At 48.5% G+C, this 26639-nt stretch overlaps 1 protein-coding gene across 2 annotated transcripts; it reads right to left on the minus strand.

The window, feature by feature from the left end:
• Positions 1 to 1090: 1090 nt before the first annotated feature.
• On the minus strand, positions 1091 to 26253 carry Nmdar2 (NMDA receptor 2). Of its 2 annotated transcripts, none has more exons than XM_017083752.4 (11): positions 25845 to 26253; positions 19850 to 20548; positions 8312 to 9083; positions 8039 to 8189; positions 7185 to 7778; positions 6772 to 7061; positions 6547 to 6699; positions 6312 to 6463; positions 5146 to 5653; positions 4978 to 5079; positions 1091 to 1582 (listed from the first exon to the last, which is right to left on the minus strand). In XM_017083752.4, the coding sequence occupies exons 2-11, from the start codon at positions 20307 to 20309 to the stop codon at positions 1540 to 1542; spliced, it is 3225 nt and encodes a 1074-aa protein (XP_016939241.1). In that variant the 5' UTR covers positions 20310 to 20548; positions 25845 to 26253; the 3' UTR covers positions 1091 to 1539. The 2 variants fall into 2 exon arrangements, with proteins under 2 accessions (XP_016939241.1, XP_016939240.1); XM_017083751.4 differs by having other exon boundaries at positions 4975 to 5079.
• Positions 26254 to 26639: the final 386 nt, after the last annotated feature.

A 26639-nucleotide genomic window follows, 5' to 3' on the forward strand; every position in this document is an offset into this window, starting at 1 on the left:
ACTTTAAATCTGATTTAAGCACGTTTTGCTCGCCACAACAACAATGCACATTTATAAATATTTTTTATCTCTTTCTAGTTAGGTGAGTGTGTGTGTGTGTTGTGGGTGTGCTTGTGGGTGGGATGCGGGAGAGAGTGTGTGTGTTTGAGAGAGAGAGAAAGAGAGAGAGAGTTTGCACTAACTTTAGTTTAGGCCACATGCAAGAGAGTCGAACTAACAGGAGAAATTCTCATTTGGTTTTGCTCCTGGCCACAGTGGGAGGAGGGGGGTAGGGTCTTGCTCTCTCTCTCTTGGCGAGCAAGCGAAATGAAACTGAAAGTGAAAGAAACAAAAGAACGCTGGCAAGCAGTTGCCCAGCAAAGCGGAAAGGAGCAACTAAATTGAAGCCTCGTAGTCGTGTGGTTATCTCCTAGCGAGATGAAAATTTCGTTTTCCCCATTTCTTTTGATTCTTCTTGGGCTTTTTCTTCCTCTTTTTGTTTTCTTTTTGTTAGCGGCACATAAGCATTTTCTTTATCAAAATCAGAAAAAATATAAGTACGTACATACATGTATATTCATATGTAAATATTTCTCGTTTTGTTCTTTAAATGTATATGTAAATGTACGTGTATATGCAATAACATTTATATCGTCGTAATCATAGCAAGGTAAATACATATAAATCTGTTAATGTGTATATTTAATAATGGGCGTGGCAACCGGTGCCGCTTCTCTTCCTGCTCCTTTGTATGTATGTATGTATGTTGGTATGTAGGTATGCTGGTATGTGTGGATGCCCTTGCAATACGCTTACTTGAGTATGATTCCGTAAATATATGTATATACTATCCAAAAAAAGACAACAAACGAAACAACAATCACAAACAATCAAACGGATTACATACAAACATAACCAACTCTGGGTTGGTTCTCCTCCTCTTCATCCCCACCTTCTTCTACTTCTTCTTGCTATTCTTGTTAACGGTTAACAGTTCAATCGCCAAAAGTGTAACGGTTGATCTCCCCAGTTTCCTCTTCCTCTTCTTGTTTAATACCTCTTCTGATCTTTAAAACTTATTTTATGAAATACTCGTGCGGCGGCTGCTTTTTGGTAGCTTCTTCTTCATCTTCCATTTAGTTTAACTGTTGGTTTTACTGTTTTACATTTAGTTTAACTTTATACAATCTTTGGGTTTTCTTTTCCTAGGCTGGAAATGTTGGGGTTCTAGGGTTTCTCGTCATCTTGATTCTCGATTATCGAGTTGTGTGCGGTTTTCGTGAGGCGCTTTGGGTTCTCCCTTCTGTATCTGTATCTTTATCTTTGTATTTCTTTTCTATTTCTCATTCTTGGCTATCTTTCGCTATCTGGTATCTCCCTGTCTCTAACTTTCGAAAGCTTTCAGTTTACATTTATTTGAAACGTTGATTTTGATTAGACGTACTCGCTCTAGGATTGCTCCAGTAACTCTAAAAACGTTGCTCGATTGCGGGTGTCTGTCTAGAGTGAGTAGCAGTTCCTCATTCTGATGCTCTTCCAGCTCGAAAAGCTCCAAACGCTTCAGAGCACCGTCTCCATCTCGGCGATTTCCGTCTTGTACGACCTACGATCCATTTTGGTGTTTTTTTTGTGGGAAGAGAGAGAACGGGGTGTGCCCCGAGTGTTAGCTGGAGGATTCGGATTTGGGACACATAGTATCTAGATAGATATAGTACATCATCTATATGCTACTGCTACTTCACACCAAGCATGCTTAACGGATAAAGTGGTGCAGGACATGCTAATTAGCCTGCCAGCCAATGCAAAATGTGACAAATTGTAATCAGGCTCTCTTTTGGGGGTGGGATGGGTAGGGTAAGTGGGTAGTGCATACTGAAATACTGGCAGCTCCGATGGCCAACAAATGCGGATATGTGTGTCAAGGCAGTATGCGAGGATGTTGCCGGGTAGATTCAAAAGCATTAGCCATAATGGTGGAGAGAAAGCCGAAACTACGACGGGAATGGGATTACGGGTGTAGCGACTGGGACAACGGATGGGAACTAGAACTGGGGCCCAGGAGCTGGGCATCATCAATCAATCAGAGTCCAACGGGAGGAGCACTCAAGGGTTCGCATGTAAATAAATTAGTGCCAAAAAGTAAATGCGAAAAGCGAATCATCAAACGGGGGCAAGCTTAGGAGGTGACTGGGTTGGGTTGGGTTGGTCTTCACTGTTCAGTGTTCAGTGTTCTGTGTTCTGCGTTTCGTGTGTGTGCCAGTGATGAGCCCGTCACACGATCGGACAGGTGCTCCATTCCGATAAAGGGTTTTCCTCAGCTTTTCCCCTGGGCATCATTGCTGTCCCTTATCCATCATCAATTTATCACCCCTCCATGCTAAACTTTTGGGCTTTGACTTTGAAGTCTTATCCACGCTTTTCCCGCGGAATGCAAAAAGCGTGTGCATCCACACGAGTGTTTTGCTTCTCAATTTGGGACGGATCCGGATCCCGTTCGGTTCCTCCAACTTAATTTGCACAATTCGCTGAAAAGTTTCGTTTTTGGTGGGGGTGTTGGGGCGATAACCGGTTAACATGAAAGCCAAAAGTCAGCACGGTAACCTGAGCCGGAGGAAAAAGGATTCGCTGCCATCCATAATGATGAGCAGCCCACACACATGCAGGATGCTGGGAGCCAGGTGGAGCCCAAACCCAAGTTTACAATGGAGCCAAAGCCGACATAAATAACTATCCACTCACAGTGTTGGATAAATCTTGGCACGCCATAATGCACACAAGGTGCAGTGAAAGACACAAAGGACGAAGGACTACGGCCAAGAGCAACGGAAAACGGACAACGGACAAGCACATGAACGGACAACCGCAGAGAGTAACGCTCCACCTGTTCGGTAGGCATGTCCGAGCTCGAACCCAGCCCCGAACCGCATTCCCACCCCCCCAAAGCCGCACTGGGTTGGCAAAGCTCTCGGACTGTTTACTTGTCAGTAATTAATGCAAATGTCTCTGTGTGTCCGTTGGTGTGACTCCTAAGCATCCCTGCAGATACAGTGGACGGGAATTTGGGAAAAGACCACAAGAATCCCACAGAACTAAAAGGTAAACTGACAGAAAAACGTCCCTTTTGACTATTACTACTTTGTTGCCTACTTATAAGGGCCTGCGATCTAATCGTAAAAAAATGAACCAAAAAAAAATGAATTCTTATTTGTAATACCCCTTTAGATTTTATGAATAAATATGTGACTATAGTAGTATAAATACATAATAACTGCAAAAATCAAGAATTTTGAATATTACAAATTAATTGTTCAGGGTATACATAAGAGAACTGACCCGCCAGCTTTTAAACTGACCACGAGGTAAAGTCTGTTAGTGTTGCTTATTGAAAGTATTCATACTTTCTGGGGTCGGAAACATCTCCTTCACTGCTTTACAAATCTCTGACCAAAATTATAAGAGGGGATTTAAAAGGACTTTTCTTTCCGGCAGCGACCACTGTGCACCACCACAAGCCACAAACACAAGCGGGTGGCTACCCAAACAATGGATTCGAGCAGGAAAACGGCGGAAAGTCGAACTGGCAAATGTTCGAAGCGGCGACCACCCTGGAAAAGCCAAGCGCGGAAAAGCTTCCACGTAGAAAAAGTTAAGCACGTACGAGCTGAGAGACTGATTTGGGACTGGTTCCCCAAATGTATATTCTATTCTTGGCCAAACACCGATGAAGTGTGGCGTGTGTTATTTAATTTCGAAGCATTAAAGTTCCGATACTCGATAATGCGGCGTCAAAAGTGGCTATTCAGGCTGATCGGCATTAAGTACGGCTTAGCCTTTCTACCCCCCAGAGCTACCTTTCGTCTCGCACAGATTTATAATCCTTTGGATGGCAAAATGGCAGGATGGCTGGATGGCTGGATAGCTGCAACCCATAGTGGAGCACCGCAAAGTTGCTCCTAAGCTGTGCAACCGGCACAGAAACCAACCCCTGACCCCTCATCCCTGACCCCAGCCAGGTAGGTGGTGCAGCACAGATAAAGGTGTTGGCCCCCACACAAAACTGTGTTTGTGTTGCCGGGCTGGACGAGTGGGTGAGTGATTGACTCACTGGCTGGCTGGCTGACCAGGGGAACTTGCGGATTTAGAGGAGGATGAGGGAAGGTGGTGGTGGCCAGCTCCCACTGGAGATGGAAACGATAATGTGGATGCCGGCTACTGGCCGCCCTGATCCGTTAATTGCTGGTCCTGCTGCCAAGAAGGGGTTGCTGCCCACCGACTGTGAGGCAGAGGGTCGTAAAGCGTTCCCACATCCGATTACCTAGTCGGGTCCCGACCCATTGTGGCCGGTATGCAAATGGACGGACCTACCCAATCTCAACCCACACTCACTTCACACAAAGGCCAAGCTCCTGTGTGTGGATGGATGGAAGGATGGATGGATGGATGGTTGGTTGGATGGAGGGATGGACGGACGAAGTCCAAGGACCCAGTGAATGACAACAGGAACTGTCGGAAATTGTGCTATAACTAAAGACTATAACCAGGGACTGTCTCTCTGTGTTGTAAGGGGAATGGAGAAGGGGACTGGGAATGGGACCGGGAATGGGAATGGGAATGAGAATGGGAGCCACACACAGTCTGTCTGGGCTGAATCAGGAACCGAGATAAAGTAATTTAATAAAGTCATTTCCATATATTTATATTAGAGCAGAAAGCACAGAAATGCCCCAAGGGGAGACATGGGAGCAGTTGTAGCAGCTGCCCGGCATCATTAGCGTGGCCAGTAACGAGTCCCGGCCCCGGCCCGGAAAAAAAAAGTCCGAGCACTGGGGCACCGAGCACTGAACCGAGAGCTGGAATGTTATCTCAAGCAATTGCTTAATTTAATTACTGCCACGGGAGTGGAGACGGAGATGTGGGATGGAGATGGAGATGGGGGACACGGACACGGGTTACTGGGAATCGTGCAGAAAAAAGGCATGCACAAAGAAAACTTACCACCTGTATAGATCTTGGGCGCTGGCGGCGAGACTCAGGTTGCCCAGCAGCGGTGGCCGCTCCTTGAGATGATGATGGTTCAGCAGGTCCGAGGAGGAGGCCAGTCTGCAGGCGAACAATCAACAATTTGAGTAATTTGGATTTCCACCAGTGGCTAGATGGTCGACTCACCTCAGCTGTGGCGCCTTGATGCCATGCTTGTCCATGACCTTCTCCAGCTGGCGGACTCGCAGGCGGGACATGTCCAGCTCGTGCTTGACCTTCCAAAGGTGCGTGTCGCAGATGGGATCGTTACAGCGGTGCTTCTTGAGGATCTCGGTGGCCTCGAAGACGGCGCCGCGGAAGGTCAGCGACTTGCCCATGGACAGCGAGATGAGCGCACAGCAGTGGCCGCCATCCTTTTTGGCCAGCCGCTTGCGGATATACTTGAAGTAGACGTGCTCCAGCAGCAGGAGGAGCGCCGCCAGCAGGATGCCGGCCATCAGGAGCAGGAAGGCGGACAGGAACTGCTCGAGGGCCAGCGGGTCGGAGGACTTGTGCTCCTGCTTCCCCGGCCGGCACGTGCCCGTCATCCAGTAGCGTCGCAGCCGCTCCAGGTCTCCATTCGCCCGGAACTCTAGCAGTCGCTTGTTGAACATCTGCACGTACTTGGAGTTGCGGCTGAATGCCAGCCCATAGCCTGAAGCGAAAAAAATTGTGGCAGAACAGAACAGAACCGTAAATTACAGCCATCGAACCAGATCGAAAATACGGATGGGGACTGCGGACTCGCCATAGCATCATATTATATGTATGAGGGCGTTGCCCATAAAAACTCAACTGAGATAGAGCTAAAAAGTCGGTAGAGAAAAATATCTATCTTTTTCAATTAGGGTCTATAAGTTGAACAAATATTATTTATAATGCATGATGCATAATTATTCCACATTTGATTAATTATATATGACCTATAAAGGTCACGTTTAAAAGCAAAGGAACTACAAACACACAACCTTATGTGCAACTTTATTCCCTAAGAAACAATATCATTAAATGTTTAATGTTATCACGGCCAATTTAAGCCCAGGCTTAAATGTTATATTACAAATAAGTGAGTGTTGGCAGCAATAATGAAAAGTTTTGACAGCCTTTAACTTTTAGCCAAGTTGTTTTCACAGTTTACAAGCTAATGGTTGCTGTGTGTGGCTGGAAACTAACTTGATAATAACTCTGAACGACAACCTTATGGCCAACAAAGAGTAAAGATATTAATAGCAGCGGATGGCGGGCAATTGGCCACATATTAAAAGAGGGAAAGGACAAAAAGAAGGGGTAGGAGCAGAGGAGGAAGGCCTTACCCGTCATGGCATACCAGCTGCCCACGGTCATCAGCCGGCAGTCCTCGTCCTGGGCCACCAGATAGTCCAGCACAGTGCCGTCGTAGATGAAGGAGTCCAGGTTGCCGTTGAGCACGGCGGCCACTCCATCGGCCACGCTGGTCTTGTTGTACCTGGGGATTATCGGGAAATACAGGTGGAGGATCAGTTTCCCAGAGGAACACCGGGCTAAGCCTTCATTATCATCATCACTCACTGGCGCATATAGTTGTGCATGACGTTGAAGTACTTGTGGATGGTCGAGTCCGTGTGGCTGTACGGGATGGTGCCGAACTTGAAGGAGGGCTTATGGGAGAAGGGATGCACCAGACGGCTGTCGTTGAGGCCGCTGAATTCGTGGAACTCCTCCCTGCAGGATGAACGATGATGAGCAGAGGGTGAGAGTGCCTAAAGGATGGGTATTTTCAGCCCACCAGCTCACCTAGTTATCATGAAGGCGGCCAGGTTGGCAGTGTATATGGCCAGGAATACCACCGCGAAGAGGGCCCATACGTTGGTCATGAACCGCGAGGTGAAGCCGCGCGGCGAGTCCACATGGACGGCGGCCTGGAAGAGGACGGCCCACACCAGCCAGTAGGTGCGGAACAGGGAGAACCGGTACGGGGTCACGTTGGTGTTCTGCAGGTAGAGCTTCATGTCGTACCCGCTGGGCGAGAGCCACTCGAAGAGGAAGATCATGAAGGTGGCCGCCTGGATGGCCACGATGCCCACCTATGCCAGGTTCATAAGAGATAGAGAGAGAGAGAGGGGAACGAGCAACACTTACCCGTGAGAACTCTGGACAAGAAGAGGAGGAGGAGGAGCAAGAGCAAGTCTCTTTAAGTCTCTACTTACCAGCATCCAGGAGGCCGTGTCGAAGGGCTCCAGGAAGGCCGTGGGCGAGATGATGCCCGTCCGCTTGGCCACCACAATGGCGATGCCCGTCTCCATGAAGGGCTCGGAAAAGTCGACGACCGCCTCCCGCTCCGTGTTGATCATCAGCGAGGTGAGGACCATGTCCGTCTTGCGGTTGACCAGGTCGGCGATCAGGCCGTTCCACTTGCCATTCTCGAGGGTACCCCATTTACCATCTTCGACCCGCACCAGCTCGTAGGTGAAGCCCAGCTCCTCGGCGAACTTCTCAAGGAGATCGATGCAGAAGCCGCTGCAGCACTGGTAAAAGGACTCGTTGCGGTGTGCCTGGCCCACATCGATGTCGGCGGCCATCTCGTGATCGGCCGCCACCCGGCAGAGCACACCGCGGTCCATCAGGCACTTGCCACTCACCGGGTCCGCGGGCGACAGATTGATATAGGGTGCCTCTTCGAGGAATGTGATCTTCAAATGGAACTTCTCCGGCACGCCCTGGGGCGGGGCGTGCGAGTTGCCGGGCCACGCAATGTCGCGAATGTCCAGCTTCTGCGTCTCCCAGGACTTCCACACTCCAATCTGCCCCAATTGGAGTGGTGGATCGAGTTGATGGTGGTGGTGGCATAAGTACAAAGCGGTGCAAGATTGGCAAGATTGATCGGTGCGGGATCGGATGGATTAGTTGGGGTCGTGGATCACAGCGGATCATTGTGGATCATTGTGGATCATTGTGGATCATAGTGGATCATTGTGGGTTCGGGGAGAGTGAGCGTAAGGAGCGTAAGAGTGGCAAAGTGAGAAAGGATCGAGAAAAGCATGCGAGCAAAGCCTCCACTTACCTCCTCCCACACCAGGTTCTTGTTGTTGGCACTGGGCCGGAGATTCATGATCTTGAGCTCCGCCGAGCGCAGATCCCCGTCCGCCGTGAACTCGATGTTGGGCTTGTTTAGATCCCCCTCGATGGACACGTTACGCAAGTACTTGAAGAAGCTGTGAAAGAGTTATACATAGGAGGAGCTTAATATGAGATCCTTTGATCTAGGTTTGACTACCTCTACCACGCTAAAGAGGGGATTGCTAAGGAGGGGATGGATTCACCAATCACCACTTACATTTCTCCATTGTCCCAGCGACCACGACCCTCGTCCTCGCAGGACAGCGACTGGGTGGTCAGGCGGCGATCCCGGTTGGCCGGATCCGTGAGGTAGGCCTCCACCCCGTAGCTGTAGATCTTGATGGCGTTGGAGATCTCGTTCATTAGCGCCGCACTGGAGGTGTCAAAGTGGACGCCCAGCATGCCGACGGGGAACTGCGAGTGGGCGTCCTTCTTCTCGATGACCGACTGACTCACCACCCAGACGTAATTCTCCCCGGTGAGCTTCATCTCCTCGGCGGCCCGCAGGATGGTGATGGCCTCCGTCTGCGTGGCATAGAGCAGCATCACCCGGGCCTCGCTGTTGACCAGCTCCATGAGATCGCTGGTCCGCGTGACCACGATTGAGTTGAGGATGGTGAACTTGAAGTGCTCCTGCATCTCGGCCACCCGCTCCCGCACCGCCTGCACGAAGTCATCGTGGCCAGCTATCTGCGAGGTGACCACCGAGAACTGGTGCCACTTGTAGCGCTCCAGGATGCTCAGCATGGCGGCACTCTGGTGCTCGATGCTCGGGGCCAACTGCAGCTGGAGGGTGGACTGCGAGGCCCGTCGCTCCAGGCCCGAGTTGTCGGCGTTCCACGAGATTACCGGAATGCCCAGGTAGCCGGCCAGCTGGAGGAAGTACTGCGCCGAGGCGGTACTGTGTCCAAACTGTTCGTTGTTCATCATGTACAGGATAGCCGACACGTTTACGCGCAGGAACTCCTTGCACAGCGTGCTCAGAATGGCTGGGGGATAGAAAGACCATTTCATTAGATAATGATTAGCTTAGGGTAAACCCCAAGAAATACGATTTGGTAAATTCAAATGTGTGTAAAGTGGTTAATACACAGAGGAAATACACAGAAAAAGGGTGTAATCTTGCTAGGAAAATGTTAAATAGATATTGAAAATTTCAAACGAGTATAATTTCTGGTTCATTTTTGTCAGCAATGTAGCTGTCCTGGGAAATATGCTCCACTTTGCTCACTGCATTTCAATCCCAGTTCATTTGAATACCTGACCGACTAACCTCACCGTAAAACCGCTTCTGCTCCAGCTCCTGGTCCCAGTTCTGGTCCCAATTCCAATCCCAATCCCACACCCACCCCCACTCCCAATCAAAATCTCAATCTCAGCTCGTGCGTGTCTTGTGTACAGATGTGTGGCAATTAATTGCAGATTAGCCACCTTCCGAACTTGTTTTACGATTGGGTGGGTGCCTTTTATTGGGTTGCCAAGTGTGGTTTTGGCTGGGGGCTCAGAGTTTGGTTCCCAAAATGAACCATCCGGGGAATGGGGGGGATATTGACGCGGATTCCTTTCAGCCGCACGCGCCACCGCAGAGGCCTACTAGCTAATTGACCTACTTAAAGGAGTTGTGGTAGTGGTGGCGATGGTGATGGTGGTGGTGCTGCCTCTAGAGCTTTCTTCTCCATGGTGATCCGCTGTGGCAGCCACATGGTAATTAATTCATATGCAATCCTCTTTGGCTCGAAAAACCCAAGCGGTTTTTGGTGTCATGACTTTCGCAACCTATGCCTTTGTTCGTCAGTGACCAAAGACAATTTTGGAAGTTTGGCCAACCCAGCCAGGAGCTCTCGGGGAGATGTGGGGGGAATCGATGACAAGACATTGTCAAGTCCTAGGAAACGTGCGATAACCCCTGTTCGACCCCCTCCCCCCTGTAGGTCTGTCAGTCTTCTGTCAATGCTTTGGCAAAATGTGAAATCTCATCAAAAAGTTTAATTAACTTTTTCATCACTTTACTTCTGCTCTCTGCATTCCATCGCTGCTGGGGTGGCCATGGAGGATGGGGGATGTGGAGGAGTGGCGGGAGCATAGGTCTGCTAATTTTCCTTCCTGCCCGCAGTCGTCTTGCAGTGTCCCTGCATTCAATTACCATTTCCATGTCGGGACTCGCCCGGATGGATTCAAAGCCGCAGATATGTATATATAGATGCAAAGATACGCAGATGGATGGCTGGATGGATAGGCATAGCCATGGGCATGGGATTGGGCATAGGAATGGGCATTGGCGACCGCACTCGGGATGATGGATCGATGGGCGATGGTCCGAGGCTTGATTGGAATGCGGAGGGCGAGGGGTCCGAGGACTGTGGACTGTGAACTGTGGACCTTTGTTCGCATTTAACCGAGAATAGAAATTCACTTAACGGAATTAGGCCCGGACAGGACTGAGTTCCACCCCCTAGCCCCCACGAAAATTTAATTTCGTTTTAATGGAGCATTTTTGATTCCTCCGGCCCGTCCATTAGCAATTTAATTGCGTGCATTAGGCACCCTGTAATTGCATTACCAAGTGTCGAGTTCTGGGTCCATGTCCTGTTCCTGAGGACTCTCCTCTCCTCTGCTGGGGGACTGGGATTGGGAGCGGAGTGGGTCCTGGAATGAAATCACACTCGTGTGGGGATTAATTCACGCCCCAGAGTGCGTTACATGGCAGGTAATGTGGCGCCCGTCAAGGTAAGCGGCAATTCATCAAGGTCGAACGCCCTCCTCTTCTGAAATTATAATGTGGCGCCCCCGAAGGACTCCGGAAGTGGTGGCCGAGGAAGTTGAAAATTGCGCTGCCACAAAGGAGCGGGCGAAGCTGGCTTTTTGTAATGTGCAAATTGAATTTTGACACAGCTCCGCAGCCCCAATTTGACTGGCAAAGGAGCAGCTTTGTAGGAGGAGAGTGAGTGGAGCAGGAGGAGCTGATTGTTGTACCAGGGCAGAAATCAGCTGACAGCTGTCAACTGTGACTTGGCTCCGGCTTTGAGTCCCTTCGCATTCGTCCTCGCTCGACTTTGTCTACTCTGACAGCAGCCGCGGGAGAAGGCGGTGGAGGTGGAGAAACGGTGGGGCGGGAATGCCACTGCCTCCGTCAACTTATTATAACATCCATTAATTTCATTTAAGCATCATTCAATTGCCTTCGTTTTTATCGCAAGTTATCACAAGTTGCCAACAATGCAAGTGATAGAGTGCAGAAGAGGCATCACGACGTGTGTGTGCGACGCCCAACCACCTCGTTTCCCCATCCGCACTCACACATCCGCATCCACATCCGCATCCTCCTGCCGCTCTTGAGCAACTTTTTACATTACGCGCAACGCAGGCAAGTGGAAAAAGTGCCGACAGGCGTTCGCCTGGCAGAAACATAAATCTAGCTGCCCTCGAAAGTGTATCTCGGGCGCACAGGCAACTTCGCATCCGCATCCACATCCTCATCCACATCCGCGTCCCAGCGAAGTCGGCCTGAAGTGGCATAAAGCACAATTAGGAGTCGCAGCTGTCCCATGTCCCAGCACTTTAGCTCGCACTCGATAATGCAGAATTACACTCGATTCGCAGCTTCAATACGGGTAGAGCTGGGCTGCGAAAGGGAGGAGGTGAAAGTGGCAATGGGAGTGGATATACGGGTGAGTGGGTGGCTGGTGGCTGGAATCGGAATCTGAAACTGAAACTGAAACCCGCATCACAATCGATGGAAAAGTTTGCCTGCTAAGCCAGCGCCCAGCGTATCCGCAACTTGTGCACACAATTAAATATTTTCCGTGATAATTCCGGCCGATTAAGCAATCCCCACTTATTCCTGTCGCATCGCTGGACTCGAAAAAAACTAATTGCAATGCCGGATTGGCAGTTTGAATGACCATGCATCTTCTCAACAATTGCAACATTTAGTCATTTTGTGCATAACTATGCGGAAAAAAACTGAATTATATTGAGCCTATTTTTTGCTTGGTGGGTAATGACTTGTGAAACTATTATTTTCCAATCCAATATTTTAAGGACCATCAATTTCAAAGTTGGGAATTGTGATTTTTTTTGAAGATTTTTATACCCTTGCAGAGTGTATAATGATTACAGTAAAGTATATATATTCTTGATCAGCATTACTAGACGAGTCGATCTAGCCACGTCCGTGCAGGTGGTCTATAAGTCGGAACGAGCCAAATCGGACAACTGTGTCCTGTACCTAGCGTAGGAATGAAAAAAAAAAAACAAAAATATATTTTCGGTGTTTTTTGACATATTGACTTCTACTCTTGAGAATATCAATCTTTTTTTTATATTTCAGAATTTTGATTATAATTTAAAGCAAATCTAAACTTCGGCTTGCCAAAATTAGTTACCTTTATTGTTTATAAAAACTGCTGGCTAGAAGTTAAGTTTAAGTTGATAGGGGTCATAAAGCACTTGCTGACATTTCTAATAACTGACTATATTTATTTAAAAGATTCAGGCCGGCCCATAACATATTTGAAAACATAACGCATGCATTTCTTTTAAAGTAAATCCAGTAAGTCTGTAGAAATTTAAGCAGATGACAAGGGCTTTGAATCAATCAAGCCAGGACTGTTCTTTTCCAAGACTTGTAGGTAAAAATGTCTGTGTATTTACAACCGTACCTGAGAAATATCTTCATAGAAACTAGGTCCAACTCCGAATTCTGCAGAGTATAGTTGTGACCTCATCACCATCATCCTACGCGCTCACGCATACGCACTTATCCGCCCAATGCGCCCACTCTCCCCCCCCCCATCCCTTTCATCTGACATGGGCGTGGCATGCCAATAAAAAAGAGATGCCATGCCTGGCAGGATAACAACAACTCGAGGAGCGGCGACAGGAGCAAAGGACTGAGGGATGGAAAAACGAACTAAACTAAACTAAACTCGAGGCTTTTGGGCCCGGGCGGTGGGAACTTGCCTCATATTTTATAACTTGACGTCACGGGCCCCAGCGCCACTACCATCACCCACTCCAGCCCGCAGATACGAACAGCCGAAACCCGCATGACGACAAAGATGGGATGAAACTGGGGGAGGGGGGGGGAGGAGCAATAAGGAAGCGCCGACGAAAGCGCCCAAACATCTTATCGAATATCAAAGTGTTGCCAGATGATTTTTCGCTTTTCATGCTCTTGTCAGATGAGTTTTGCACGTGAAGTATTCGGCACACTGAAGGGAGGGGTCCGGGAGTAGGTCCTATCCCACCCCAGATTAGGGTGGGCCTTAAGGACATATAGACATGTGTGGCATGCACTTACGAGTAGCAACTATGCCAGCTTAGCTGACTCATGCTTTCCAGCTGCCCCGTGACACGTTGTCGAAGATTCTACGATGTTCCCTAAATCGCGTTTTTCTTTAACGGCACTCGAAAAAAAGCCGAGCCCTAGAACTGGAATAATTTTTTAACTTTTATTGCATAACTCAGGTCTTAAGATCTTTCTTGTGATCTTTCACATGATTTGAATTAAAACCCTAAAAAATTGTAAGCAATAAAATCTTGTTAGATCTAAAATTTTTCCAAGTTGAAAACATTTTTTAAAAATTGCTTTTATTAATGTAGTAGCTCAAAAAAAAACGTATAAAATAAAGGCTTTTAATTACTTCTATCTTTTTTTATGATGCTAGAATTGTTTGCAACCTGCTGCCAGTTCAATCGTTAAAGTAGGGCAATTCCTTCTAAAACTTGCTCAAGAGAAAAAATTTTCTTGGATGTAAAATAATTAGTTTTCTATGGGGTGCAATCTCCTTCATTCGCTTTTTTTAAGTTGTCGAAATTCCGCAGTTTTTGTTGCCATCGAAATAAATCAGATTCATTTGAGCAGCTCGGCGGGTGGTAAAGGGTTAGGGTAGGGAAGGATAGGAGCTCATGAAGGACCTCCCTCCTTTATTTTCACTCAAGGACGCGAGCGTCACAGCCACGTCAAATTACTCCGCAGATGCTGACACGACAAGGAGCTCAAAAAGGGCCGGGTTGGGATGGTGTATTCTCCTATAGGATGTAGTAGAGCCAGTCCGGAAACTGAGGAAGGTGAAACTTTGGTGCAAAGTGTTGCGTCAAAGTAGTTGTCCCCTGTCCCCTCAACCCATTTTGTTGTGCCATCTAGGGTTTCATGGAGCCCGGCAACCTGAGAGCCACAAGCAGGGCCATCCTCCTGCTGCTTTTCCATCTCCATTCCCATCTCCCATCTGCCATCTGCCTTACCATCTCCATCTCTAGATCCCCTGAGAGCATGTTGGCACCCAAACCACAGGGCTGCCTGACCCACAACCGCAACCACTTGGCCAGTTGGACCATTAGGCGTGGTTTCGCCTCAGTTCCTAGCTCCTGGATCCCAGTACCCAGTGCCCAGCTCTCAATTCTCAGCTCTCTGCTCCGTATCGGATCCGTTCGGTTGGTTCTGAGTTTTGGAACTGCCCCGTCCCACCCGAAGAGGTCCATCATTAGCAGCTGAGCGTGTATAATCAGGCAATTCAGTGTCCATTTTGTGTCTAGTCCGCTCGGCAGTGACCACTGTTTACTGCCCCCCAGCCACCAACCCAGTGGTCATCCCATCTGCTCGGCTCCTTCACCACAGGCATGTGTGCGATGTCAACAGACTTAAGCGCAGTTCATAGTTTGTAACCCGAAACCGAATCGACGCACAGGCTCCACCTCCTCCTCCTCCTACTCCTCCAGCTAGATCCAAGTTCAAAAGTCTCCCTGCACAAATAACGAGGAGAAAAAAGGTCGGGGGGGCGTGGCAGGACTAAGCCCGGGGGTTATTCTTGACCTGGCAGTGACTCCAAGGCTGCGCCTTCTTTCGACGGCGCCAATTAGTGGGACTTTGGACTCTTGGACTCGGGCTTGATTTGGGTTCCGTTCGGCTGGATTGGTATTTCTGTGGATCAGAGGTCCAGGGCAGTCATGAAAAATCTGTGTGTCTCTGCACTGGAGAAAAATTGCTGTTTGGTTTAAGAAAAAGGTTTTGAAAAACATTTCTATAGACTTTATTTACTACCCCTTGTCATTTAAGTGTAATCCCTATGCCTTGATTCGTACTGCTTAGCTTGAATGAAGCTTAAAACCCTTCAGATACCCATTTTATTTTCTATTTCTTTTCCATCCTAAGCTCTTTATTTTATGCAGATTGGATACCAAATGTTTTCTTTTTGGCCATAAATGTCATAAAGCGTGAATTACTACACCAGATGGCAGACTATAAAAGGTAATGGGAACTGTTCAATTTATCAGCCATTCGTTTGGTTTTCTTGGGAATTCAGCTACCATTTATTGATGGCATTTTTCCCCCAGTGTGTCTGCGGCGAGGACTCGATGTCTGCTGCTCCCTTTCCTTCGTCAAGGAGCCATTGTCCTGGTCTGTTCTATCCTGGCCCCAATCCCCCAAACCCCCCGAATTCCCCGAATCTTCCATCCCTTTATCTCGTTTTGGCCGCAGGCTTTGGGCCCGTTTCTTTCCCCATCTTTTCTGTCCCCACCGCCTTTTTGACCATTTGTTAGGGGCTTGTTTCGGGACCAGGACACAATGCTGCCGGATTGCCCTTGGCTCACAGGCCGGGCACACATGTACTATTTGCGGGCCAGCCAACTGGGCTCTTGTCTGCCAGCCAGAATGGCGAATGGAGAATCAATTTAGGCCGAATATTTGCACGTTGCCAATAAATATGGGGACGCAAAACCCTCGAATCCCCCGGGGAGGTCCTCTCACACTGTGATTCACTGTCCCAACTGCACTCTATGGACATTAGAGGTGTCCAGTTGGAGGAGGAGGTGGAGCTTTAGAAGGGAGCACTAGGTGGACCAGCCACCTGGAAGGTGTGAAAAGCGCTTGCAGTTAACGGCACACCTGTCCAGGCCACAACAGCTTATTAATGCGATAGTGGGCGGGGTTGTCCAGGGGGCAGTGCCATGTAGACAAGGTGTAAACAAGGTTAACGACGCTAACGTCGCTGATTCGCTGGTCATTCGCTGCCGGTTGCCGGTTGCAGTCGGTGGCCAGCCGGATGGTAATCGCAGGTTCAATGGCTAATAATAAAAGAGCCAGGGGGGAAGGACGACCATGGACCGTGGAAGCTGTCAGAACCCATACCACTTCACCCGCCGGGATGAAAGCAAAAGGGATGACAAGAAAAATGACTTACGTCTGGCAGGGATCAGAGTTGTCGGCCACTGACAATAGAGTGATATATGGTTACGTGGGTTCCGCTGGGTTCTGAGTTCTGGGTTCCGCCGATTCGTTCGATTCGAATTAAAATGTCATTTAGCAAAGTGGGCAAAGCTTAGCTTGGTGGATCCTGCCATTCATTCAATCATCCGCTCATTGACAGCCACGTGGTTTTATCGACAGGGCGGAGTTCGAGTGATAAGTTTCCCCCACCAAATTACCAAATAGTCCAATTGCAATTTGGCTATCGCTTTCGACCAGGTCGCAATGCATATGCATAGCCATAGGCGTGAGTAATCATCATCATTGGTTCTGGGTCAAACGACGGCCGACATTGAAATCGGACACTGGACAACGGACTCGGGACTTTGGACTCTGGACTTTGGCCTTTGGAATTGGGAAACTTGCGGGTCGGAACTCACTCGATTGCACTGAAATCGCTCAATTATCCCATCAATTTGGCTTCGCTGGCCCACTGGCTGCTACTATTGTTATGCAATTAATGCAAATTACCCGGATGAGCAGATACTGATGGACGCGTCAAAGAATGGGCAGTGGGCGTGGCAGTCGGAAACTAGGATAACAGATTACATGGAAAATGTGCAATGTAGACAATCTACATACATACTAGATAGATAGTACTTGTTTGCAGTACATGGCATACCAAAATGGGGTTAACCTGTCAGTATGATAATGTGGCTCTGTTGTTGATGGTTATTATTATTAGGTTGCTGTCCTGTACACTCGCTTTTCACCAAGTTTTCCCCTCATATTGCCTTACAAGCGATGGATGGAGATGGAGCATGGATAACATGTTTTTTTGGGTGTCGACTTTATTTTACCTGTCCCCATAGACTGACTACTACTCATGGCTATGGCCTTCATCTAGGGTGATTGCCCTGCCTGGTTGGCTGTGGACCATTTTCCAACGCTATCGCCATCGCCATTGCCATTGCCGCAAATGAGCCAAACTCGATAATAAGGCCATCAAAGTTTATGGCTGCCACAAGAAAGGGACAAGCACACAAACACAGCCACGCCCCCAAGAGTCGACCTGGTAATCGTTTGTTGTGTCTAGGGGTTACAGTAAATACAATTTGGTATGAAATTACTTTGACACAAAATCATCAACTGCGGCCCAGGCTGCTCACAAGGACTCATCCAACTTGCTGTTCAATGCGGGGCATGTGAATGGGTTAAATGACAAGATGACTGGATGACTGGGTGACAACTTCAACTGGACGACCGCTGAATCGAATTCAATTTCCATACGATTATTATAGAATTTGCTGGCACAAACTATGTCCAGCAATCAATGGCAGGAATGTAAAGTGGATGTGGATGTGGATGTGGAAGTGGATGTTAAAGTGAAAGTGGGAGTGCAATCAGGCATCGGCAGGCGAAGAAAGGCAAAGTTATCCACCTAAGGCGGATGCAAGGGAGGGTTATAAAGGGAGAAATCAAGGCAGCATCCACATCTATGCGTTTATTGTTCGACATTCGAGAGAAATAACAATCGTCTGAACAACTGAACAAGCCCTTTTCCCGTCAATGTGCCTGAGCGAGTGTGCGTGGGTGCGAAAGCTATAGAAATCCATTATAAATTCCCCATAGACTAACGTACATATATGTGCTATATAATATATACATATATATGGGGGGAGGGGCAATCAGCAGACGCAGACAGACATACTTTTGTTTGCCATGTGTTGTAATTTGCGTACACACAGATACTCAGATACTCGAATAGTCGACTCGACGAGCTATCTGGATGCGGGCATGTTCTCAAGGTCCTAGCCATAATAAACATTTAAACATCATTGAAAATTCATTTGGGTTTTGTTTGCACTCGCATTTTCCCCCATTTCCCGCTCTGTATGTGTTTACTTTATCAATTTGGCCAACAGAATTGTGGAACTGCAACATAAAATTTCAATATGCCCCTGAACCTCTGAACATGCCCCCTCCCCTGGCTCTCCATCCACATCCATATGCACATGGCTGACCCGGGAGCAATCAGTCTTTGCCCTGCCCACTTTCCATCGCCCATCGCCCATCACCCACCTCCACTTTTCCACTCGGAGATGTTAAGTTCCCAGTTCCCAGCTCCCAGTCCCCAGCTCCTGTTGCCGCCCTTTTTATAACTCTGCATATTTTTGTGCCACGATGCCAGTAACGGGTTGGGGTTTGGGGGTTCGGGGGCTTGTGGCACTGGCAGTTGCATGTGGCATAGAGAGTGCAATTTGTAGACATGGACACTCGAATGCAATTTTGCACTTGCAAAACGGAATCTGGAATTTGGGTTTGTGCAATCAAAGAGGAAGCGTTGCAAAAGAAAGAGCGGTGGCATAAATTGCCGAAATCACATTGGGTGCATCCCTGGCAACCCTTCATGGCTTAAATGTGCCACTTGCACCATGGCTCACCTGAAATTCGGGCTGTCGCTCAATCAAAGCAGCAGAGTGACTCAGCGTTGGAAGCTCTTGACAACTCTGGCAGAGCCTCAGAAGCAACCCTTCCCCCACCCCCATCCCCCCCCCCCAACCTGCTTGCTTTACATCTCTATTCTAAAGCTTCCCATTTGCATCTGTGGCACCCAAAGCACTTAGCCATTCTGTCGCATTTCCATCGAAATCATTGCAGATCTTACTGTGCAACTCTGCATCATAGTCGGTTGCCCTGGCAACCCTGGATGGCTAAAAGTTGGCTTTCTTTTTAGCCGCGGTAATGGTTTATTCGACTTGTCACTCAATCAAAGCAGAGAGGCACTTGGCAACTCTGTAAAATTGCTCCCCGCTTCCCTATTTCTATTCTTGGCGCGACTCACTTTTCAATCTGCCTTCAACAACGCGTTGACAACTCTGTCAGCGTTTAATTACAGTCCGGCCAGGCCTGGACATTTATTTATGTCCGCCGCGTTTTCTCGCCTCGCATTAAGCATTTTTTCTTCGCTTCCCCATTTTCATTTTTATTATAATTTTCATTTTCATTCTCGCTTTTATTGCGTCGTCGTGGGTGGCATAGGGGGGTTAAGCGCTTAAGTAGCTCCAAATGAACGGCTATTAAAGACGCGCAGGCAATTAAGAGTCGGCCAGGTGTTGAGGCCCACGACCTGCCACCTGCGACCTGCAACCTATGAACTGTGACCTCCCGTCGTCACAATACTGCCAATAAACAATTTTCCCACTTGAATAGCAAGTAAGTGTGTTTGCCGCCTCTCTGCCGACACACACACGTCATGTCAAGTTATACATCGTACACAGAGAAAATTCTGATGTTTTCACCTGAGTTGAAAGAGTTCTTAAAAATAGAACGACATTTTTGAAGTTGAAAATGTTTACATTGTGTATCTCAACAAATAAACTATAAGTCCAGTCAGTAGTGCATACTTATTTAAAAGTTGTTAAATAAACTCAATTTAACTTTTCTCTTCCCACTATTTCGTTTACACGGCTTTCAAGAACGAATGTTCTCAATTCGTAAACAATATACTTGATTATTTTCCTCTGTGTATATATTTAAGTGTATGGCAAAGGAAAGGACACTCACCTGTCGGACTGGGCGTCAGCGACATCATGTCGAAGTGAATGTTCTTCTGCTCGAAGGAGTAGTCCTTGAGGAAGGTCAGCTTGGCGCCGCGCGTCTTGGTCAATCCGGTGACCGCGTTGTTGATGCTGCGCAGATACTCGCGCTTCCCAAAGTTCGTGTGCGGCGCGATCAGGCCGATGTTGAGCTGCTCCTTGTTGGCCGCCGCGCCCTTGCTCAGGCTGCCGCCCCCGTTGGTCAGCCGGAGGGCGTGGCAGGACCTGCTGACCAGCAGGATCGGCAAGAGGATCGCGAGGGCCACGAGGAGCAGCAGTGGAGGGGTCAGGACTGGCGTTGTTAGCCGTCTATTTCTATTGCTATTGTGCTGGCTGCTGGCAGTGTTCGAAGTTGAGTCGTCGGCGGTTCGCTTGATCTCATCCTCATCCTCCGTGCCGCATTTCAGCTTGACGCGACTGGGCATCATGGCTGTGTGGGTGGACTTTGAGGTCCTGGAGTTCGCTGGGATCCGGTGCTCGGGTTGCTCCGGGTGGTCTCTAGTGCATCTGGCCGGGATGCTAGATGATGGATAGATGGATGTATGCTATTGTTCGGTCTGTGGATGGATTGCGTTTTCCTCAGCAGTCTGGGTCCGCTCGCCAGCCGCTTTGCCCTCTGTTCGCTTCCCCGGGGAGTTGTTGTGATTGTATTGGCTGCTGCGCATTGCTAAATTTAAACGGGGGCAATAGAAACCATGTAGAAGTGCCCACCCACATTCACATTAACATCCACCCCCACCATTCGAGCACACATACACCTAAACAGCAACATCTGCAGCAGCATTGGCAACACTCGTCGTTGACGTTTTCCGCCATTTCCGTTTCCGCTACTAATTTGTTATGGCCGGAACCGGGAACCGTGGAGCGCATCTGGAAAATCATGGCCACTTTACGGGGAATTCCGTTGGCAGCGTTTCGTTTTGGCAGCTCCACGGTGCCAAAAGGGAGTGTACTAGAGTATTTATGGACACACCAGCACCACCAACCAGGTGGCAGGTGCTTGCCTCCATTGTTACTGCTACCTTTCCGGTCGCCCGGCGAGGGTATTCCACTTCCACAGGCATTTCCCCAGACTTTCAGACTAACTAGAAACGGGGATGGCAAGTGTCCCGTGCCTTTGGAATGACGGCAGCTTCAAGGGTTCCAACTTATCAACTGGGCTGCTCAAGTAGTGTATCAAGTGCCCTGAATTAATTCCAACGCACAAATATATTCCCAGAAGCCGTAATGAGTCCTGAATGAACTGGAATGTCGAGGAGCAGTGCAGAAATGTGTGTACCACGTTAATGGAGACCATTGTTTCCCTGCTCCCTGTTCCCAGGGTACTTCACCCTTCGAACCCTTCGTGCCCCTAGGAGCCCCTCCATCGCCCTGCCGCCTACGCCGTTTTTCACTCGGATTCAATTTGAGCGCAGCTTGCCGTTCTACATAAATTAAATGCGACATTGGTCCGCATAATCGCAGCCCCACACACACACTCTGGATCCCGCCTCCTGATTCCTGCCCCCCAGCTTGGAATGCGGCAATTGCTCGCGAAATTTTCACTTTGAATTTTGAATGCTGCCAGTGGCGGCGGCGGCAGTAAAAACAGGGCAGAAATCAGGAATCGGGGGGTTGGACTACCCCTCTCCGGTCTCCCGCCCTTTTCTCTAGCCATTATGATAGTCATCATCATTAATATCCCCACATATTGTGGCTGCTGGTAGTTTTCCTGTATCTCATACCATAGTTCCGGCTTGGATTCGCCCTTTGTTTGTAGCTATTGCTACACCGAAAAAAGCTTGTCTAAGGTAAATTCTTAAAAGCAGTAATATTCAAAGTACCCATTTTCTCATTGGTTCCTAACCTCTTCAAAACTCTGGCTTGAAACATTTAACTTTCTTGCTTTCAAATAATACGAAAAAGTTAATAACCTCTTTCTTTTCTTTGGATAAATGCTGCATCATTTCATTTCTATTTTTTCTATGTGCACTGGTAAAACTCTGGTATTGGCTTTGGGCGTCGCCTGCTGCGGCTTCGTGTCATCATCGAATTCCACCCCCCCTGCGCTGGAAGGGGGTTGGCAGGGGTTTGGCAGGGGTTCCTGGCTCCTGCGTCAGCAAGTTGCTCGACTTCATTTCGTGTTGCGGCGGTCGTCGCCTTTCGGATCTCTTGGCTGCGCGGCAAACAGAAGCTGTTTGGGCTTATAATTTGTCGGTTGTCTGCCGCGCCTTACCCCCAAACCCCACCCCATTCCCCAGCTCAGCTCCTCCCGCGTTTTGCTTAGCCTCTGGTCTGGCTTAAACTGTGTTTTGACACTTAGCTGCCTGGCTGTCAATAAGCGGGGGAAGAGCCGTTTTCCTGCCTTTCAGTCTGCTCGTTTGCAGGAAAGAGTGATTACTTTGTTAGGGCCAAGCAGGCACAAAGGAAGCAGGGCCAGAGGGAAGGGTATAAGCAGGGGGAGGTGCAGGAGGAGCAGGAGCATTAGGCTAAGGTTCAGGTCCTGCTCCGCATGCAATGGCCGCCAAAGGCGCCGAAGGTCATGGGCTCCTCTGCGACTGTCTCCGCATTTCTCCATTTCTCCAGGCTCATCTCTCTGTGTGTGTGTGTGTGAGTTTAGGACAGCCGTAAATGTCTGCTCATTCGTGGGGGTCTCTGTGTGTGTGTGTGCGTCTACATGTGTTTCGTACTTTTCGTACATGATGGCGGCAATAAATTGTATCTTATGAGAAAAGAAACCAAAATAACAGACATCCCGGGTAACGTGGCTCATAGAGCTCTCTGTCTCTCTCTATCTCTCTATCCCCTCTCTTTCGTCCTTATCCAGGGTGGTGGCTGGTGTGTTTTTCGGGGGGGCTACATCATTCATCGGACGTGTAATGAATTCACGGCGTATTAAACTTTTGATTGAAAATGTTTGTTGCTCTGGCTGGTCTTGTTAACGTCACTTCCTTGTGTTGTTGTTGTTGTTGGTTGTTCTGTTACAATGGCATTATCATCATCTCTCTTTTGGCAGAGTGTGCGTGTGTGAGTTTATGACTTTTGCCGGACATCTTTGGGTTAGGCTCAACTTGTATTTACTATACTTTGCTGGGGACGGCTTTTGCTACAAGCAAACACACATAAGCCTCGTCTGTATAGTACACTCGAAAAGGAAGCCACAACCGTGCACAGTAAGAAAAAAAAGGTGCAGAATTTTAAGATGATATCAATGAGGTAATAATAAAATAAACCATTATAACTTTTTCCCTGTAGCTTGTACTAAGCTATACCTATTCTATTTACCATTAAAAAATAAAGTAACTTTGATTTTAGTCAATCGTTTTTTCTCGCTGTACTTATACGTGGCCCACAGCTGAACCCTTTTGACAGTTATTTACTTTTTAGCATGGCTTGCCGCTTTCCTGCTCGCCCTCTCTCTCCCTCTTTCTCTCTCTCTCTACCGCTGACCACGCCCACAAATGCAATCTATTTATTTATTTGTGTGTTTCCAGACCCTGTTCTTTTCGTCCTCTCCTTCTGTTCCTTTACTTTCGCCGTGCTTTATCGTTGCCAGCCAAGGGATCCTTGTTTGGCCAGCTCCGAATGGGTTAGCTTTGGGCCAGAACGGATGACTGGGTTGGTTGTAGTGGGTGGTTGGGCGGATGCTGTCTTATTTGACAGTGCGTCGACCGCTGTCAACCCCTCTCCCTTTCGAACACACCCCCCACCCCTCTGGACAAACATGGCTGGTTGCTTATTAGTTTGGCCCAAACGTTTTCTGTCAACGCTTTTTCTTTGTCCCTGCCGACATTTGCCTTATTTTTCTGTTCGCATATCCTCCAAGCATCCAAAACAAAAAAAAAAAAAAACAGAAAATGTGCGGCAGGCGTGAAAAATGACTGCGTGTTATCTATGTGACACTGATGGTGTGGCATGGTGTTCCATGGTGCTCACTCCCCAACGCCGACGAGTCCTGGCCGGCACCTAATTCATTAGATCAGCTCCCTCTTTAGTCTTGTTTTGGCTTGTTGTGCCGCCAAAACAACAAGCAAACAAAAGTTTGCTGCTCAAAAGTTGGCCGAATGCAAATCCCCCTGCAACAACAATGGGGCGAATCACGAGCAACAACAAAAAACGTCGGGCAGGAAGAGGAAAAACCAACACAATGCCAGCTTGTCCCCGTCTCGTGTTTGTGTTTGTGTTGGTCTTGTGTTGTTTTGTGTTTAGCCCAAAAAGTTTTCGGCTCCCGACTGAGATGCAGTTGCACATTAGCAACATCCCTCAACATCCGCTGGCCGCCGATTTTTAGTCGGCAGTTGAGGACCCCATCTGTCAGAAGTAGTTCCCTAAATAGATCTAAACGTATTCCAAGACCTGCGAGGTTCACTCGCGAAAATACAATACATTCAATTTAGGGAAACTACAAGTTTCAATCAAGAAGCAACATATTTATGAAACGGATATAATAACTATAGGTACCTCATATTATAGGTAAAATCATTTTGTAAGACTCTGATTTTTCACCAGAGATTTCTAGTCAGTGCTAAGATTTCTAGTCTTCTGTTTTTGAAGATTTAGGATATGCAAAACTGGTTGATCTAAAACTAAAGTTTATTTTAGGGCAATATGGGGGAAATGAGAAGAGCTTAGCAGAGTTTATTGAAGTCCATCGATTTTGTTAAAAATGCAGTGGATAAGTTGGATAAGTGTTTTCCCATAACCCCCGCCCCACCGCCCCCTTACGGTTTGTTTACGTTCCAGCAGCTGCAGCAGTCGAGCAGTGGAAAATGGGTTGAAAGGAGCAAAAAAGAAAGTGGAAAGTAGAATTTAGAATGTAGAATGGGGGCGTGGCAGGCGGGGGGCAGCGCGCGCCAAAAGCCGCCCAAGGCTGCTTCGCTTGGCCTTCCGCCTCGAATTAGCGAAAATTTCATAATAATAAAAATCTCAAACTTGTTGGGGGCGGCTATTGGGCGTGGGGTGGTGGTGCTGCAGTGGTGTCGAGTGGGTGGTTAGGTGGTTGGGGGTGGTTCTGGGGGGGGGGGGGTCTGTCATTGCAGGCTCTTAATTAAAATGTGTCGCAAGGGGCGTGGCAGGGGATGGGGAGGGGCGGTGTTCCTGATGGGTTGAAGCTTTTGTTTTGCTTTCGCGCTGTTTTCCTTCGGCACTTTTGATGCACTTGGCTATTGTTGTTGTGCTGGCTGCGGTGGTTGTTGCTTTTGCTTTGGCCGTGTTGTTTTTGTTGTTATTGGCACACTCACACTCACTCTCACACTGGCAAACACACACTTGAACAAAAACAAAATAAAGAGTGACAGTGACGTCGAGGCGGTCGCGATAGGGGATCTGCCATGCCACTGCATATCTCCATTGCACTTTTTCATGATTATTTTTATTATTCCATGATGTTGTAGTTGTTGCTGTTGCTGCTGCTAGGCGGAAAGTTTTTGGTTGAGAAGGGGGAGGGGGGGGGGATTGTAAGAAGTGGCACTGCCAAGGGTGGGGTTTCAAGGGGGGTGGCAAGGGGTGCGAGAAAGCCAGCGACTGAAACTGAAACATGAAACAAGTCCACACCCAAAAATTCAAAGACACGCACAAATACAACGACAACTACACAGCAGCGATGACGACGACGCAGCCTCACACAGACACACGCACACTGGCACAAAAAAAAACACACACACACACAGAGCCATGAAGCTGGCACATACACATATACAGGCGCAAGAAAAGCCACGAAAAAAGTTCATCTATTTTGTTGTTGCTGATATATTCCTTTTTTCGCCATCATTCCGCTGTGCTTTCTCTATTTCTCTCTACCCCCCCTTTCACTCCTCCATCTTTTTTTGTCCTTTTTCGATAGCTTCTGTTGCTGTTGTTTTTTTTGCTGCTGCTGCTGTTGCTGTTTTCTTTGTTATAAAACAAAACACAATTGGATTGGCACATGGGCGGGGTGGTGGTCGAATGGGGAAAAGGGGTGGAGTCGCATGTCCTGCATGGCTTACGTTTACGTTTGCATCCTGTGCTCGCAGCGTTCACACGGTCAGTGGGTCTAGTCTAGGTCTAGTCGGGGTCTAGTCCTGGTATCTAATGTCCAGTTACAAAAACCGTATACCAATTCCAAAGTCCCAAGTCCGGTTCCTGAGTTCAAGTTCAGCCGGGTCAAGCCGGGCTTAAAATGGTCTCGATTTGGGAAACAGTTTAGCTAAAAACTGATCCGATCCTAAACCTGGCTCTCTGGTCAGCTCCTGCTGCTGCTCCTGCGGATGCGGGCGAACAGAAACCGAACCGAACAGAACAGAACAGAACAGGACAGAACAGGACTCTGAACGGCACGGAGCGAGCGGAACAGAACGGAACGGAATGGAACGGAGCGCGCTCTGCGGACTGATTGCGACGAGCCACCGAATGGCACTGCCAACCCGGGACGGAGCCACGGAGCCATGGAGCCGCCTCTGTCCGCAGCAGTCAGCAGTTAGCAGCCTCCGCAGCTTCCGAAGCTGCCACGAGCACGAAGCCAAAAGGACGAAGGACGAAGTGAGCTCGGTTTTCCAAAACGACAGGCTGCGGGGATGCGGGGAGGCCGCAAGAAAGGAGCCACCGAGCACTGTCAATGTCACAGAGAGAGAGGCATTGACTTGGTTTCGATTTCGATTTCGTTTCATTTCGGCCTGTAACACGCCCTCCTGCAGCGTATACGTAATATAAGCGTTCTCGCATCCAAAACTCTCGCGCTCTCACTCTCCTCTCTTCTGGATGCTTATCGCGTGCCAAACCCATTGCCAGGGCTGCCACCCAGT

This window comes from Drosophila suzukii, chromosome X (assembly GCF_043229965.1).
Source record: "Drosophila suzukii chromosome X, CBGP_Dsuzu_IsoJpt1.0, whole genome shotgun sequence".
NCBI classification, from domain to species: domain Eukaryota; kingdom Metazoa; phylum Arthropoda; class Insecta; order Diptera; family Drosophilidae; genus Drosophila; species Drosophila suzukii.

Excerpts from the sequence above, each read along its gene's own strand:
- Nmdar2 (XM_017083751.4), bottom strand. The coding sequence starts at position 20,309 with ATGATGCCCAGTCGCGTCAAGCTGAAATGCGGCACGGAGGATGAGGAT. Across the intron at positions 7,062-7,184 it reads ACACGGCCTCCTGGATGCTG|GTGGGCATCGTGGCCATCCA; the intron begins GTAAGTAGAGAC and ends AACCTGGCATAG. Across the intron at positions 5,654-6,311 it reads CAGCTGGTATGCCATGACGG|GCTATGGGCTGGCATTCAGC; the intron begins GTAAGGCCTTCC and ends TTTTCGCTTCAG.